Source organism: Phycodurus eques, chromosome 6 (assembly GCF_024500275.1).
Source record: "Phycodurus eques isolate BA_2022a chromosome 6, UOR_Pequ_1.1, whole genome shotgun sequence".
NCBI lineage: Eukaryota > Metazoa > Chordata > Actinopteri > Syngnathiformes > Syngnathidae > Phycodurus > Phycodurus eques.
Window position 1 is genome coordinate 28,362,367 of NC_084530.1, and position 15,280 is coordinate 28,377,646.

The 15,280-nt window shown below is 41.8% G+C and overlaps 1 protein-coding gene across 1 annotated transcript; it reads right to left on the reverse strand.

Annotated features, from left to right (window-relative positions):
• Positions 1–3,990: 3,990 nt before the first annotated feature.
• LOC133404244 (uncharacterized) lies at positions 3,991–11,757 on the reverse strand. Its single transcript, XM_061679964.1, has 4 exons — positions 11,618–11,757; positions 7,706–9,726; positions 6,318–6,391; positions 3,991–4,565 (listed from the first exon to the last, which is right to left on the reverse strand). Exons 2-4 carry the CDS (start codon positions 9,678–9,680, stop codon positions 4,449–4,451), a joined length of 2,166 nt encoding a protein of 721 aa, XP_061535948.1. The 5' UTR covers positions 9,681–9,726; positions 11,618–11,757; the 3' UTR covers positions 3,991–4,448.
• Positions 11,758–15,280: the final 3,523 nt, after the last annotated feature.

Sequence of the window (15,280 nt, forward strand, 5' to 3'; positions counted from 1 at the left end):
AGACATTTTTTTTTCTTGTGAAATGTTTTATTAATAAAGAAGATCACTTGTAATTTGTAATCAGATGAGTTGTGCGGATAACCTTGAGATTAAAATTGGGGTTTGAAGTTGAATATGGGTCGTCCACTCGAAGTTTCGTTAAATATCCGGCAGAGGGCACTGTTTATGTATAATATCACTGTTCAACTAAACACACTGTCATGAATTCTGCATTATGTTCTTGATTGTGACAAAAATGTTCCAAAAATTAAAAATAAATACAACTACAAACAAGAGTTGTCATCCCTGATTGTGCACAGCGACAAGACAAACAAAAAAAGTATCACAAAGGTCATCTTATTTTTTTTTGCTGTATGGGAGGAAGAGCACAATGGAGGGCGATGCACCTTACGCCTCATTTTGCGTCTTCATATGCTGGAAAATAATTCAGCGCTAAAGGTCACTCAGTGGACTTTGGCTTTTATTGCAAGATTTTGTTGTCCCAAAAGAGCAGCGTGGAACTCGAAAAATCAATCAATAAAAAACATTAACAGTCATATCCACTCAGTAGACAGTTTATTTTGTACACCTGCACTGTGTGTCATGAGCTTTAATAATAATAATGAAAAAAAAAAAGCTGTATCAAAAATGACAAGCAAAGATAATGCGTCTCATTTCGAGGTCAACATATAATTGTCGTCTTGAGATCCTATTGATATCATTAACAAAATATTGTAATTCTTGTATTGTACTCTGTGATTCCTAAGCTTAAGCGTAATCATTGTACCATTGGCCAGATCGTTACATACATTACACATGATAATGTTATTACTCTTAATATTGTTGGCAAAATACTGTGATAAAAACCGTATCACGAGTTACTCTGATATTCATAACAGCGAACAGAGTATAATCACCGTATCATGATACTATTGATATCGTCGACAACATTTTAATGGAATCATCTTGTAATTAAAATGGTTAGAATTATACAGTGACCGTATCACAATACAATAAATATGATCAGGAATGTAATGAATGTAATGAGTTACTCTGTCATTCTCAACCCGGACGGCGTAATATTGATACAAAATTGCAAATACTACTGACATTGTTGGAAAAGTTTGTGATATCATATCAGGACGAGTTACTGTGTGCTTCTCAGCTACTACGAGTGATCGTCGTACAATTACTGTATCGCGATGCCATTGATATCATTAGAAAAATGACAGTCACATATTTTATTGTATTGGTCACTGATGTGGTGACTGACTTTGGTGCAGGCAATGTGGATTCAGTTCCCATTCAGTAATGTGAGTGTTAATGGTTGTCTTTACAAGGGCACATATAGAGACCGACAGACAAGTCCAGCGTAGAGTCTCACTTTGGCCCCCAATTGTCATTGTGCTGCTCCTTCCGGTGTGCCCACCTTGGCCACCAGGAGGCAGTTGTAATACTGTACAGTCGTACTGAAACAAACCGAAGAACAGTACTACTACGACTGAAAATAAGTCAATAACAATCATTTTCGTAGCGGATGTAGAATATATGCCTGTGTCTAAATGTGTTGCCCCACCATTTGTATTCCAATATCCATTGCTTCTAAAACCGCAACTATCGATGCTAACTGTTAGCATGTCAAAAGCGTTTTGCATAGTTTGATTCGTAATGCAGGTGTGCCTGACATATTCAGACAGTTTTGCAATGTTTGCCGTCTCTCTTCACAACGTGAGGTTTTATTTGCAGAAAAATACTTACGGCGGCTTGAACAATGCAATTTAAAAAAAAAAAAATTTTATAACTTGATGTACGCCGTGAGTCACTCTAATGCGACGTGCGTGCAGTATTTATACTGCATTTATCATCGTAAGGTTTTAACATTGTGTGTGTGTGGTCGTTGATGGCGTGTCATCAGCACCCTCGGTGTCTTTCACGCCCATTTGGCCTCATAATTACATGGAAAGTGGCAGCATTTATATTAAGAATTTGGCAGGTTTAATTAAGTCACGGATGCTTGACTAAATATTAGGTTTAATAGCAATATTTCCGGGTAGATATTGACAGGTCTTCCTGGGGGATTCAAATCATTTGACACATTTCATGTCTAGTTTGAGGGTTCACAGCAACGGTGGGCAAAGTGTGGCCATTGCCCACCAAGCATTTGTATTATCAAGAGAATATTTGTTGCATTTTTTTTTTAAAATTCATTTCAGGAATTGGTTAATTGATTTTTTTTATAAATTAAAAAAAAAAACAAGAGTAAAACTTTTTGTTTTTATTAAATAAATGGTATATTAGTTCTAATTAAATGAATTGCACAAAGTGCAAATACAATGAGAATGCCTTATTACATTATTTGTATTAACGAACAATTTTTCATATTTTACATTTTAACTTTTTTTTTTTTTTTTTTTCAATCATCTATGATTGTTCTGATCTGTCCATTAAACAAAATAAATAAATAAATCACGGTGGCCCAAACGTTTTTTTCAGCCTTCAGTTTACGGTCTCATACCGTAAGTACAATCAGCTGGTCCTCAATCCCATGTTGTTGTTTTAGCTCTGCCATTGTAACCTCCTTTCTGTTGAACGTGCACCAAATACACACACACACACACACACACACACACACACACACACACACACACACACGAAGCATTATGATGCAAATACAGGAGAAAAATCTGTTTCGATGTCTGTGAATGATACTGACATATCTAAAAAGTGTACATTATGACTTATTAAAGTGAAATATTGTGCCATTGTTTTTTTCTAAGGGCCTGTCATTTATTCATGCCGCATTTTATGGTGACAACCGCTGAGTTGATTTGTTGCACGCTTACTTAACAGTTTTAGTGCGCATTTCCTTACCATATTTGTTCTTATTCTACGAAGGCTAATAGAGAGGGGCTATGTTGCTACAGGAAAAAAATCCCCATGTGGAAAAAAAGCTTTATATTTTGGGCATTTGGAAATTTTTACTGGTATTCCAGCATTATTGGTGTGACTGGGTTTTGTACAGAAAGAATAAGGTTATCAAATATTTACACGTGATTAGTAGGCCACTAAAACGTATCTATGATGCATTTCAAACACCTCCTGACACCCAAATGAGGACAGCAGCGCATATAATATGATGTTCAGATAACGGGGCCACAGTAGTTTCTGTTATCTTCATTCCAACATTTTGGCACATTTTGAACACACTGGCACTGTTACACAAACAGTAGCCCAACCTCAGAATTCACGTAACTGGCTTGTAAACAAGAGAATAGCATCTCTGTTATTGCCACGGCCACTCCAGAGCACATTCTTTATAGACCTACAAAAAAAAAAAAAACAATGTTGTTTGCGATGTGAAGAAATGATGGCTTATTAATGAAACTTAGGTCTCAAATCGTCTTTCCCCATTGAAATGAATGAAAATGCCATTAATTCATCCAATCCTTCCCCCAGAAACTGTATAAAATATATTTTAATGAGGAAAAATTCTTGTACTTGTACTTTTTGTTTCAATTCAATGGCCATTATGCTGCTCCTTCTGTTGTAACCTATGGCACCTGTAATGCTAGGAAGCCAATATTACTAATACAATACTGGATGAGAGGAATCGAGAAGCATATGAAAATCCATCGATTTGGTAGTCCATCCATACTGCATAACATAAACTAACACTGAATATAAAACAAACTATGAAGAGTCATCACAACCCTGCTGGCTAATATCAAGTTTCATTCCAAAGTTCAAGATATACTGTAGCGTGTGACTCCAGAAGGTGTCAAGGAGAGATACAACAGAGGCGCTTTTATTCACGCGTGTGTACTCTGGACTAACATAATTCACCTGCAAAATCCAGATCAACTTTTATTGCACCATAAACCGAACGCAGCGCATTAGGTCGACTCCAGGATTACCTCCTTGTTTGTTCATTCCACAGCGTGACAAGCTCATTAGGAAAATTGTGATCACATACAAAAAAAAAAAAAAAAAAAAAAAAAAAAAATACAGAAATGAATTGGGTACAACATTAGGTACACATGCACCGACGAGCTCAACAGTAGTAGCAGGAGGACAAAATATTAGAAACAGCTGTCAGCATGATGCAGTGCGCTACAGCAACCGTAATAGTAATCATCAACACGGAACGATATCATCATAAAGCCGATGCGTGCGGATCTAAAATGAACACAAATATGGAAGAGGTTAAAAACTAGTTGGCATAAGCACTTGAAGCTGATATTTATTGCATAGATCTTTCTACTGGACGTCATAAAGTGAGACATCATAAAAACATGAGCACGATTGTTTTTACTTCTATGATTACTGATAATTAGAAGAGAACAACTGTTTTTCAGATTAACGTGTGTTGCAAGTTCAGTCAGTTGCAGTCATTTCCCCTCCCGTCTGACGTCAATCTTGACCTCTTCCTCACTTGCGCTCTCTTCTTCATTGACACTCTCCCAAAAACGTCACTTTTCCGACTTTCTCCTCATCACTGCTCTTGCAGCTTGTGTCCGTTGACCAGGCCCGACTCCCACCGGCGCACCAGGGGGGTCTTGTCTCGAGCTGCGGGAGGCCTGCGCCGCCTAAATGACGGCGAGAGTGCACAAGGGCCATCATTGCAAGCGAGGCAAACAAAGACCGGATGGGATCAAATAAGCGAGGAAAACTGGGTGAAAGAAGATGGGGGGGGGGGGGACAAGGCAAGACAAATGTATCGATATGCAGTAGTGCATTTGCCACACATGTGCTTTACATGATTAAACATATTTTAAAAGAAAGAGCAAAAGAGGACAGAAAAATAAAAGTACAGATTCAGATTCAATCTATCTGCACACCAAGGTTTTGGACTCGGTCTGTGTTTTTTTGAAATCATTTTTTAAGAGAGTGACTCCAGGTACAGTATTTATTCATAGCAATCCTCTTTTTTTTTTTTTTTACTGCCAAAATAATTACCTCGGTTTGGTTGTGGTTCAATTGAAGGACCTTTTGGTCCATCCAGTTATGTATTTGGAGAAAAAAAAAAAAAGACCCAATCAGCTGTATGCAAATCAGGCAGGCAAAATCACTCAACGCACCACAGGATAATCGCTCAGGATAATCTTGTAGAGACGCCCGATTATCGGGCGTCTCTACAAGACTGACTTTGATCGGAAGCAAGGAAGGGAAAAAAATGCTCAAATGTGGCCCCATTGTCGGTATGCGTTTCCCCTGCTAAAACGTTTCTGTCAAAATTCTGCTGTTGCCTGCTGAATGGCTCTTGTGCCGCTATATTCCCCCCCCCACACCCTAAGGCGAGATTTAACCGTTTATTACGGTGACAGATAATGAACTGAAAGAAAGTGAGTGGAAAGAGGAGACAGCACACTTTTAAATCGATGCGAGAAGCCACAAGGCAGGTAACGGAAATCTAAACGCACACACACACACACACACACTCCTTCCCTGTCTACTTATCTACGAAGATAAGCTGCTCGCTGTGTGTTCTGAGAGTTATCAGATGTTCGCGGCCCACATTTGGCGGCACGGCGATGCTCGTTTTTCCCGCCTGCAACAACACGTTTGTATTCACCCCCACGGAATGCGCCGTCGTCGTCTCGCTGCAGCTAGCACGTAAACCTTCAGAGATAACTCGAGATATCCTTTGACTGCGCTTCGTACTCTCGCGGAGAAAGTGATTTTCTGGCATTTTTATTTACTTCCTACATTTTGGGAGTGTGTGATAATCATCCGCCTGATGATGTTTCTATTATTAAATATGCAGTTTAGAAATCCAAGCTATGAGTTCGATTATTATTATTATTTTTTAAAAAGGTTTTGTGTGTATTCCAGGGGGTTCACGGACTGCGTTAGGATGCCAAAGGGGACATTTTTATTTGGATTGCAATGTTTCTGTGTCCAAACTGGGCACTTGGTATACAATATAACGCGCAAACCGCTGATACTACATGTCCCAGAATGCACTGCACTACGTCCTGTATCAGTCGCCCTCTTCTCTGTGAGCGAGCAGTAGTCCCACATGAATGCTCGTGTAGCACATTTAAATCAAGTTCAAGCGGTCTTTTAATGAGGCGAATCAGTGGTTCAGAATGCAGATTCAAAACACACACGCACACACGCACGCACTAAAAGATTGCATTTTTAATAAAACTCAAATTGCAAGGTGCTGTTTGATGAATATTCTGATTGAGGGCTAAGCATCCCTAAAGTGCCAAAATCGCTTTCGCCCCTGGGTTTGTGATCCCATTTCTGAATAACTCCATGATATTACAATGCATTGTAAGGTCTCATTTCTCAAGAACTGTATAATAAAGCGTCAAGAGGCCCCTTTTGCTTACCTTCGGCTGGTCCGCCGCGTCTCCAGGGTCCTGGCCCGGGGGCCACGCGCTGAGCTTTCCGACAGATTGACGGGCTGACGGAGGCAGAGGGAACTTATTTAAATTAGGAAGCCAGCAAGAAGTATTTTACGTTTCGAAGCGCACTATATGGTGAGAAACTCTTGCGATACACCTCTTAATCCATCACTATGCCAAACGGATGACTACAAGCTACACAATTATTTGTCCAGCGTCATCATAGACACGCCCCGTTCACTTTGTCACGGCTGTCCCATCAATGATACCATTCAGAACAGCACAAAGACTGCGGGGGAACCCTCCCTGACGACAAACATACATTCATTCTCGCATTCACCTGAAATTGAGGCGGAGCAAAGTTCTGACCGAAAAAGACGAATTTTGTAACCAAGTGACAGGTGAGTGAGTACAATTATGCATCCAAACAGGGTTGGGAATCACAGAGTACATTCCGATATGTTATCATCGCAGTATCTGGCCTGGGGTATTTATAGTATCGCATTTATGTTTCTTGGTTAATCAATAGCATTGGATGACAGCAAACAATGGCAATTCGCATGCTACATCTTGATCTTTCACCTCCAACGTCCACGGCACCACGACGCATTCTGTGCGAAGCAGATTCAAACTAATCCAAGTAATCCAACAATGATGCTTGTCGATAGCAACGTAACTGAAAATGGGACTAATTTGGCACTTACGTGACAACGTTGCTAAAATGTCGGGATATTCGGCCTACGATATCTAAAGCATCACGAAACCACGCTCGGATGATCGACGCACACAATCCAACTACGAATACTTGCCTGTGCACATCTGTGCAACTAAAGATGAACACATTTTGGACTAACAAGACACTTAACCACGATGAAACGTTAGTTAAAATGTTACCTCGTGATATTTCCCACATGATAGCTAAAGTATCACGAAACACGTAATCCAACTACGATACACATTGAAATCTTTTTAACTGAAAACGGACACATTTCACAATTACATGACAATTCGCTATGCTGGAACTTTACTCAAAACATTACTTCTTGATATCTTTCTGCATTTACTATCACAAAACACAAGAATAGGAAAATAAGAAATAAGAAAACTCTTTTGTTTAATATGCTTATGCACAGGAGAGGGAGGATGGGCAAGTGCACCCTGGTTGAGGCTGTGGTTCATTGCCCAATGGGCTACCAGCCTCAGTTTCTATATTGCAATGTACATATTTGATCTTCAAGAGCTATGATTTCAATCCCATCGCGCCCCAAAACAAGCTACCCCAGATGGAAGTCAAACCCACAATCCCTGGTTTAGGAGGCCAGTGGCCTTAACCATTGGACCAGTACCAAGCCTTTGCATTGTGCTCGACTGACCTGCTGAGTGCCTGCTACCTCCGCTGGAGAAAGAGCTAGAAGAATCCAGACCAGACGCTCGGAAGCTTCTTCCATCCACGCCGACTGGCCTGCCGCCACCTCCCCCTGTCGCACCACCATACAGGTTGATCCTCTGCTTGCGGAGCTCCTTCTCCCTCTCTTGCCCCTCCCGGATATCCTGCTCCACTTTAACGCTATTTGTGAGGGAACGCAGCTTGAAGAAGGGGTTCTCCTTAGGCGACATCTCCTCTGCCTCCAGGTCTAAAGTGTGCCCTCCCGAAAAGGATGGGAGGACATAAGAAGCTTCTAGATCAAGTCCGACGAGGCCGTCTACCTCTGCACCGGTGCGGTGGTGCTTCTGTGCCGGGGCACTCGGGTCCTTCTCCACAATGAGGACCCGGCAGGACAATCCCTCAGACAAGCCCGGTCCTCTGGGAGTTGAAGACGCGGAAGCACCTCTCAGAGGTTCTGTACTCGGTCTCCTCTCCGAGCTTCTCACAGTGGACGCCTGTGACGAGGTCTCATCCCGGCTCTCCGAACTGGAGCTGGAACTGCTGCTGCTCCCACTGGACACGCTCAAAGATGACTCACTGCGGTGGGTTTGAAACGCTTCAAAAAGCTGTTTCTTCTCTTTCAGTTTCCGAACCGTCCCCTTATCGTAGAAACCGGGAACCTTCCCCAGCTTGACCAGATCTTGTTCTCGGCCGACCTCCTCGTGGATCTCGTGCAGCATCATTTTACCGGCCAGCTCGCGGTCTATGCCATGGAATTTCTCCGACTTGGCAGCGACTGTCTGGTTGAGAATGGTTTTCATCAGGGGGATCTCGACGTACTCTGCGGATGCCTTCGGAAGCCCCCTGGACTTTCTCAGACTGTGTTCTCGCTCGATGGCCCGCCTGATCTCCCTCTCAATGGGCGTCTCTTTGGGTAGAGTTTCTTGGGAGGCCGCGGGGACGTCCGAAGTGCTGCGTGGGGAGAAGTCCGCTGATAATCCACTGTCGCTTTGGCTGTCCTCGCTTGAGTCGTTCTCCATTCTGACGGGCTTAGGACACTCAGCGCTGTCCTTATTTTCTCTCTTCCCTTCCTGTATTTGGATGAATTCGGAAGATCTCACCAGTCCTTCACCTTGCTTTCGTCGAACTACCTCGTCCCCTCCAGGTCCACCGTGATTCTGCTCTCCTGTTTCGCTTGCTCCTTCTGTCCTTTCCCCTTCCCTGTCTGCTTGCCTTTCTCTCACTGTGACAACACAGACGGAGCCTTTGAAAGCTGCCCCGCCCCGATTGGGTGGCTCCATGGCAACGCCAGACAAAGGTGCAGAGTTCTGGCCGATCACCTGTTGAGCAGCTTCCGGCTTTGCTCCCTTGGGGGCGAGCTCATGTTGGCCTTGGGCTAGTAGCTCCGCCTGCTGGCTGTCTAATGAAATCACATCTGAGGTTGGGTCTGTGGGGTGTGAGCATGGTGAGCAGGACTTGTTTGTTTCCTCCTCCTCATCAGGAAAAGGAGGTGAACAAACATCAAGTGGAAGTTGATGAGTAATACCTTCAGTTGCCCCCAGAGAAAAGTCTGATGCCGGAGAACTATCATCACATCGTGACAGGTGGTGAACATTCTGGTGACATTCAGGGGAGTTGATGTCGTCATCACTGGGCCACTCTGACACCTCCACCTCCAAGATGGAGAAATCCTCATTCGGCGGAGGTCTTAGGAAAGCACCTTGACCAAGCAGCTTGTTGAACTCATCCGGTTCCTCGTGAGATTTGGGATGATGGCGAGCTCGTACCCATTCTGTCATCGTCTCTTCAGTTTGGCCTCGATCGCCGCATCCCTGAACCACTTCAGTGTCCTCTTCTGGTTCCGCTCGGGGGGCTTTTTGGTCAAGCGCAGCGGAATCGAGGCTAGCGTCCACGTCACGTTGCATCGGCCGCTCTCGCCGGTCGGCGGGACCCTCTTGTTCTTGCAGGGGCATTGTTGCCATGGTGATGGCAATGAAGATCTTTCGATCTGTAGACAGTCAGTAAGCACTAAAAGGACATAAGGCAGAGAGTGGAGCACCACAGGGATCATTTGTTGTACAGCAGGACTACAAAGCCAACAACAATGACCAATGTTACCGCCAAATAAGTTACATACAGTTTTACACGTTACTGTCATTTGCATAGCAGCCGATTACAAGTTTAGCTTTTTGTAGCTGCATGTAACGACTTCAGACACCGCAACCAATAAGCAGTGGTGACGTAGGGATGGAAGTCTCTCGCCCAATGAGGCATCGCCAGCCAATGATGCAATAGTTATTGGAATTGCCTTACTTTATGTATGTATTTATGTATAACACTGGCTGTGATATTGAGCGCTTGAATCGAGGGCAATATACGCGCTCAGCCTGTAGCCAAGGACCCCAATGCGCACTGCAGGGCCCTCGAATGAGACGATGCACCAGAGCCAACCCTTGCTCAACTTTTCCTCCTTAATGACTGTCACCTCATTTTCACTTTCATTGCCTTCAACGTGATATTGTTAATCTGCATTAGTGCACTAGTGCAGCTCATAAACCCACCTTAATCATCTTAAAGCCTGCCGGTAAAACGCGCGCGCGCACACACACACACGATTCACATTCCGGGTAATTCCAGCTAGGCCAGACTCCAAATTTCAAATTTGGGACTAATCATTTTTGGGAATGTGCACCAGTGAACTGAGGTTGAATTGGGAAAGATGGCGCTATAGACATCCGGAGCTAAACACACGGATTATATAAGAACGTAGGTATGGATTACATTTGAGAAATTAGTCAGAAAATTAACTCGAATTAGGAGGGAAAAATTATGGAAACTTGAGCTTTTTTAAAATTGTATTTAAAGTTACTTAAAGATGGGAAAATACTCTTCCCTGTTCCACTAAATAGGGCGATAAAATAAAGGCGCCTGTATAGTAATTTGTGTGTTTTTTTTCTTAATATGTGAATTAGTCTAACTGGAGATCACAAATCACAGTAAAAATAAAATGCCATAAAGAAATTCTCATCAATTCCCATTGAAAGTATGTGTTTGTGCATACATATTTGCGCCTTGTACTTACGTTTTCTGGAATGTGGAACTTTTTTTCTTCTTAGAAAACTCATTGTGTACTTAACTCGCCACTTGTCAATAAAGTTACGGTATTTTGAGCATGCATTGTCACATTTTCCTGAGGTAAGATACTCAACACTTTCAGATGTTACACTCAATTAAAAATACAGTGCTCACACACACTCCCATTGAAAGTTACGATTTTTTCTGTGTTTCCTTTCGGGTTCAGGATCACGATGATGATTAAACTTCTCTGTTGTTGAATTCTTGTTTCCCCACCAGTGGGAGTACGCTGTCGTATAGTAATCCGCAGCATGTATTGATTCCGATAGAAAATTTAAGCATCTTCAAGAAAACGGAACTGCTGCATAAGTAACACGAGAGGTTTTATTTATTTAGTCACACTGATTCCATTGAAAATCTTTTGCATAATTCCATTTCAAAAAATAGCACATTCTTAAAAAAAAAACATAAATGAGGTTTTCCGCAATATTTGGATTTATTAAAATGCTCCTGTACATCTGACATGCACTTCATAGTTAGTGCCATCTTAGATACACACAGAGTCCACAAGAGACTGCCGATTAAAAACCTCATTACATAACAGGCTTGTGTTTGCCTCATTATCCAAAAGGAGGTATTTATTTTGTTATCAAAAGAACAGCAAAAACTTTAACATCATTAAAAATCCATTTAGTGCAGGCGGCACCAATTCAACTTAAAATGAGGCCATTTTAACAAGGGGGAAAAAAGAAGCAGCAAATGAATGGAAATAAATGCATACCGATTTAGAGGACACAATGACACACATAAAAGCACAATCTTCATTTTCAACGACTCCACTTACCCGTGGACAGGCACCAAAGATGCGCTCGAAAGGAGACGCATCACTGCTCTAATGTGCGCACACTTCTCCCATCGTCGTCGGTGTGCACATCTGCAGTGCACAATGCTGACCAGCAATCGCACTGGAACGCATCAACCATAATGACAACGCGCACACGGGCGCAGGAGGCTTATTTTATTGCCGCTGTGGATTAAGAAATGCTAATCCTGTTTGGGCGCGACACGTGTTGGTTTCACACCGCTCGCACTTTCACATTCATCAAACTGGAATTGATGAGTTATCAGTAGCCAGAAAAAGACACGTGCTCCATTTAACTGTGGGAAACAAAAAAGAAGAGAACAATTTGTGCCACAGTGAAATCTACCATCACAAAGAGCAACTTTTTAACATCCTCCGTCAATTAAAAAAACTACTCAGCAATTGATAACACAAGGAGGCTTCCTACTTTTAACCATCTCGAAATTGGGTCTCTGCTCAATTTGACGGAAAGGGGAGAAAAAGTGTTACACGATTGTCAGTATGCGCGTATCCCGCTCTAGCAAAAGCAACTAACAGTAGACGCAGTTCTGTGTTACAAGTACTTTATTATCCATAAGGACACAACAAAATGGACATGAAGCGTATGTATTAGGACGGTGCCACACAAATCTCTCCCCCATTCTCCTCAGGACAAAGCTCCTTGCTGGGGTCCAGCCAAGTGGGCGGAAGCATGTTCAGACAGGCCGCCTGAGTCGTGAACTCCTCCCTCTCCTCCCGGGTCACCTCCCTGCTCCTGCTGAACAGGTAAGCGCGCAGCACCGTCTTCTCGTCCTTGTCGTAGCGCATCAACAAACAGTCGGCGCACGACGTGTAGAGGAAGGTCACGGTGACGTTGACGTCGTCCGGGAAGTGAAGTGTGCTGCCCTCCAGGGTGATGTTGTGGGTGCTGAAGTGACATTTTCCCTCCATGTTTACTCTGGGCGTGTAGGAGATGTCGCGGCCGGGGCTCACCCGGACGTCAATGCTGGCGCTGTCTCTGCGCTTGAAGTACAAAACCTTTGCCGGGTCCACAAAAGCGCCCGAAATCAGAGCCCAGCGGCCGGCCAAGAGTCCGGCGTCCATCGCGTCCAGAGGCCGGAGCAGGTCTTCGCAGGCCAGCGGGGCGGAGCGGACTAAGGACCAACAGGCGCAAGCCAACACGGCCCACCGACCAAACGCGCTTGACGGATGCATGTTTTGGTTACTTTCCAATGTTGCTTGGAGAAGAGAGCGCTCTGCTTTTATACTGGAAATTCCACTTATGCAATTCTAAAAACTCCACAGAGGCATGCTGGACTATGACTCTTTGTTTACACTGAATGAACCAAATATATTTCTCTCAACATACAACAAAAAACACCAATAATTATATATTGTGTTTTCCAGCAAGACAAATGTGTGGAGTGACAGATATGATCTAGTTTAGGAGTGCACAAACCTGGTGTCAAAAAGGAACGGGTCATTCATAGATGAAGTTAAAAAAAAAAAAAATATGTAAATAATGTAAGATTTAATTGCTGTATGTCCAAATATGGTCCGGTTCACATTTCTTTTCCACAAATTGATACTACTAGTCTGTTATTTCTACACATTATTAAAAAAATTATGTATTGAATTGAAAATAGCTTGACAACAAATCAACTCTCTTGAATGCTCAACTGTCTGATAATTGTAAAGGAAAAAAAAAAAAAAAAAGAATTGTTCCTCTGTGCGAGCCTTGCGGCATTAGGTCGTCTCAAGATTTAAAGTCGGGATGTTTTTGTTTTTAGACAATAACAAGTGAAAATAGTAATTTCTCGTGTATAATGCGCACCCATGTATAATACGCACCCCCAAAGTTGACCTAAAAATGCTGGAAAACCCTTCTACCTATGTATAATGCATTTTTACAATGCACGATTTTGCTTCTACCCATATGATCAAAACATGTAATTCAAAACAAGTATTATCTATATTTTGTTGTTTTTTTCAAAGAATTATTCTGAAGTTAAGCACCTTATTTGAGCACATAATACTTTCTATTTACTTGGTCTTATTTTGAAATTCACAGCCCTACTTTTATTTAGTAAATGAGAAAACACACAGTTGTGCTTATATGTTTGATTACCCAGGCAGAATTTGTAAGATGGGGTACAATTCTTTAAAGAAAACAAGATTCAAATTAAACTGAAGTATTTCAGAAAAGCTTTATCATTAAACAAAACATAACCATAAAGAAACTAATTATAGGTGTTGTTCAGTCATAAGTCATATTTAAAAAAAAAATCACAAATTATGCCAGGGTATGTAAACTTATAAGCATTACTGTACATATATGCAGTCATACGTACCCCTGTCATATTGGAATGAAAGTATAGGCTACACTTTTTTTTGGGGCGGTGGCATATTGGAATGAAAATATTCAGCTTTTTCATAACCTCTAGATGGCGGCATACATTTATAAAATGTGAATCCCCCCCCCCCCATTTCCCCCTATACCTATGTATAATGCGCACTATTGACTTTTGACAATTTGAAAAATGCACATTATACACAAGAAATTCAGTAACATACATCCGAGTAAGCTTGTTTTGTTAAAATAAAAAAAATCAATAAATAAAAAAAATAAATAAAAACAATCCGAAAGTAAGTAGCGATTTTGGAGTTGGGAGGACTCAAGTTGCAAAATTGCTTATTTTGAGGCGGCACGGTGAGCGAGTGGTTAGCTCTTCCAACTAACACTTCTGAGGCTGGGGTTTCAAATCTGGGCTACGGTCTTCCAGAGTGGAGTTTTCATGTTCTCCCCATGTTCTCTTCAGGTACTTCAGCTTCCTCCCACATTCCAAAAACAGACGTTAGGTTAAAGTGGAAATTATCCAGAGGTGCATGAAAATATGAGTGTGAACGGTTGTTTGTTTTATACTTGCACAGCAATAGGCTACTGACTAGTCTGGGGTGCAACACCAACTCTTGCCCTAAGTCTCCTAAAGTCAACATTTATGGATTGCTTGTTTTGGCTGAAAGTCTTGACTTTCACAATACAGACCAACAGAAGAACACTGTCCTAATTCCACCGTCCTGTTCTCGGAAATGACATGAAGCAATACCGAGCACATCACAACCTGTTCTTGGGTGCAATTGTACCCCATTCCCTTTTTTTTTTTTTTTTTGGAACATTTTGATCCGTCAACGATTAGTTTTTCAGGAAAGGAGTACTGATTACTAATATGTATATTCATTGTTTTTAATATTGTGGTCAATATGATCATGATGTGTCTTTCAATGAATATTATATATTCTATTGCTAATGCTATCAACACTATATTTACCTGTGTTTATCATATTTGTATGCTACAGTTCTTTTGTTTTGTTTCATAAAACAATTCCATAAAAGGTAAATTATCAAGCACTTTGTGCGTGATGATTTCATGCTTCAATGCCCATTGACATGGTTACCTTCTGGCCACTACGGTGTAGTATAATACACAACACGTTGTACGTAATACACAAAGACGATTTTTGGAACGGAGTATAATAAGTGTTTTTTTTCCCACAGACAGACAAAGAATATATGCCGGTGGGTACAGTTACATTGTCAGTCTACATGTGTTGCAGCACCAATTATTACACTTGTGTGTTAGTATTTAGCTAGTGGACTTTTGTAAT

Excerpts from the sequence above, each read along its gene's own strand:
- LOC133404244 (XM_061679964.1), bottom strand. The coding sequence starts at position 9,680 with ATGGCAACAATGCCCCTGCAAGAACAAGAGGGTCCCGCCGACCGGCGA. Across the intron at positions 6,392-7,705 it reads AGGTAGCAGGCACTCAGCAG|CCCGTCAATCTGTCGGAAAG; the intron begins GTCAGTCGAGCA and ends TGCCTCCGTCAG. Across the intron at positions 4,566-6,317 it reads ACGCGGCGGACCAGCCGAAG|GCGGCGCAGGCCTCCCGCAG; the intron begins GTAAGCAAAAGG and ends GCCGTCATTTAG.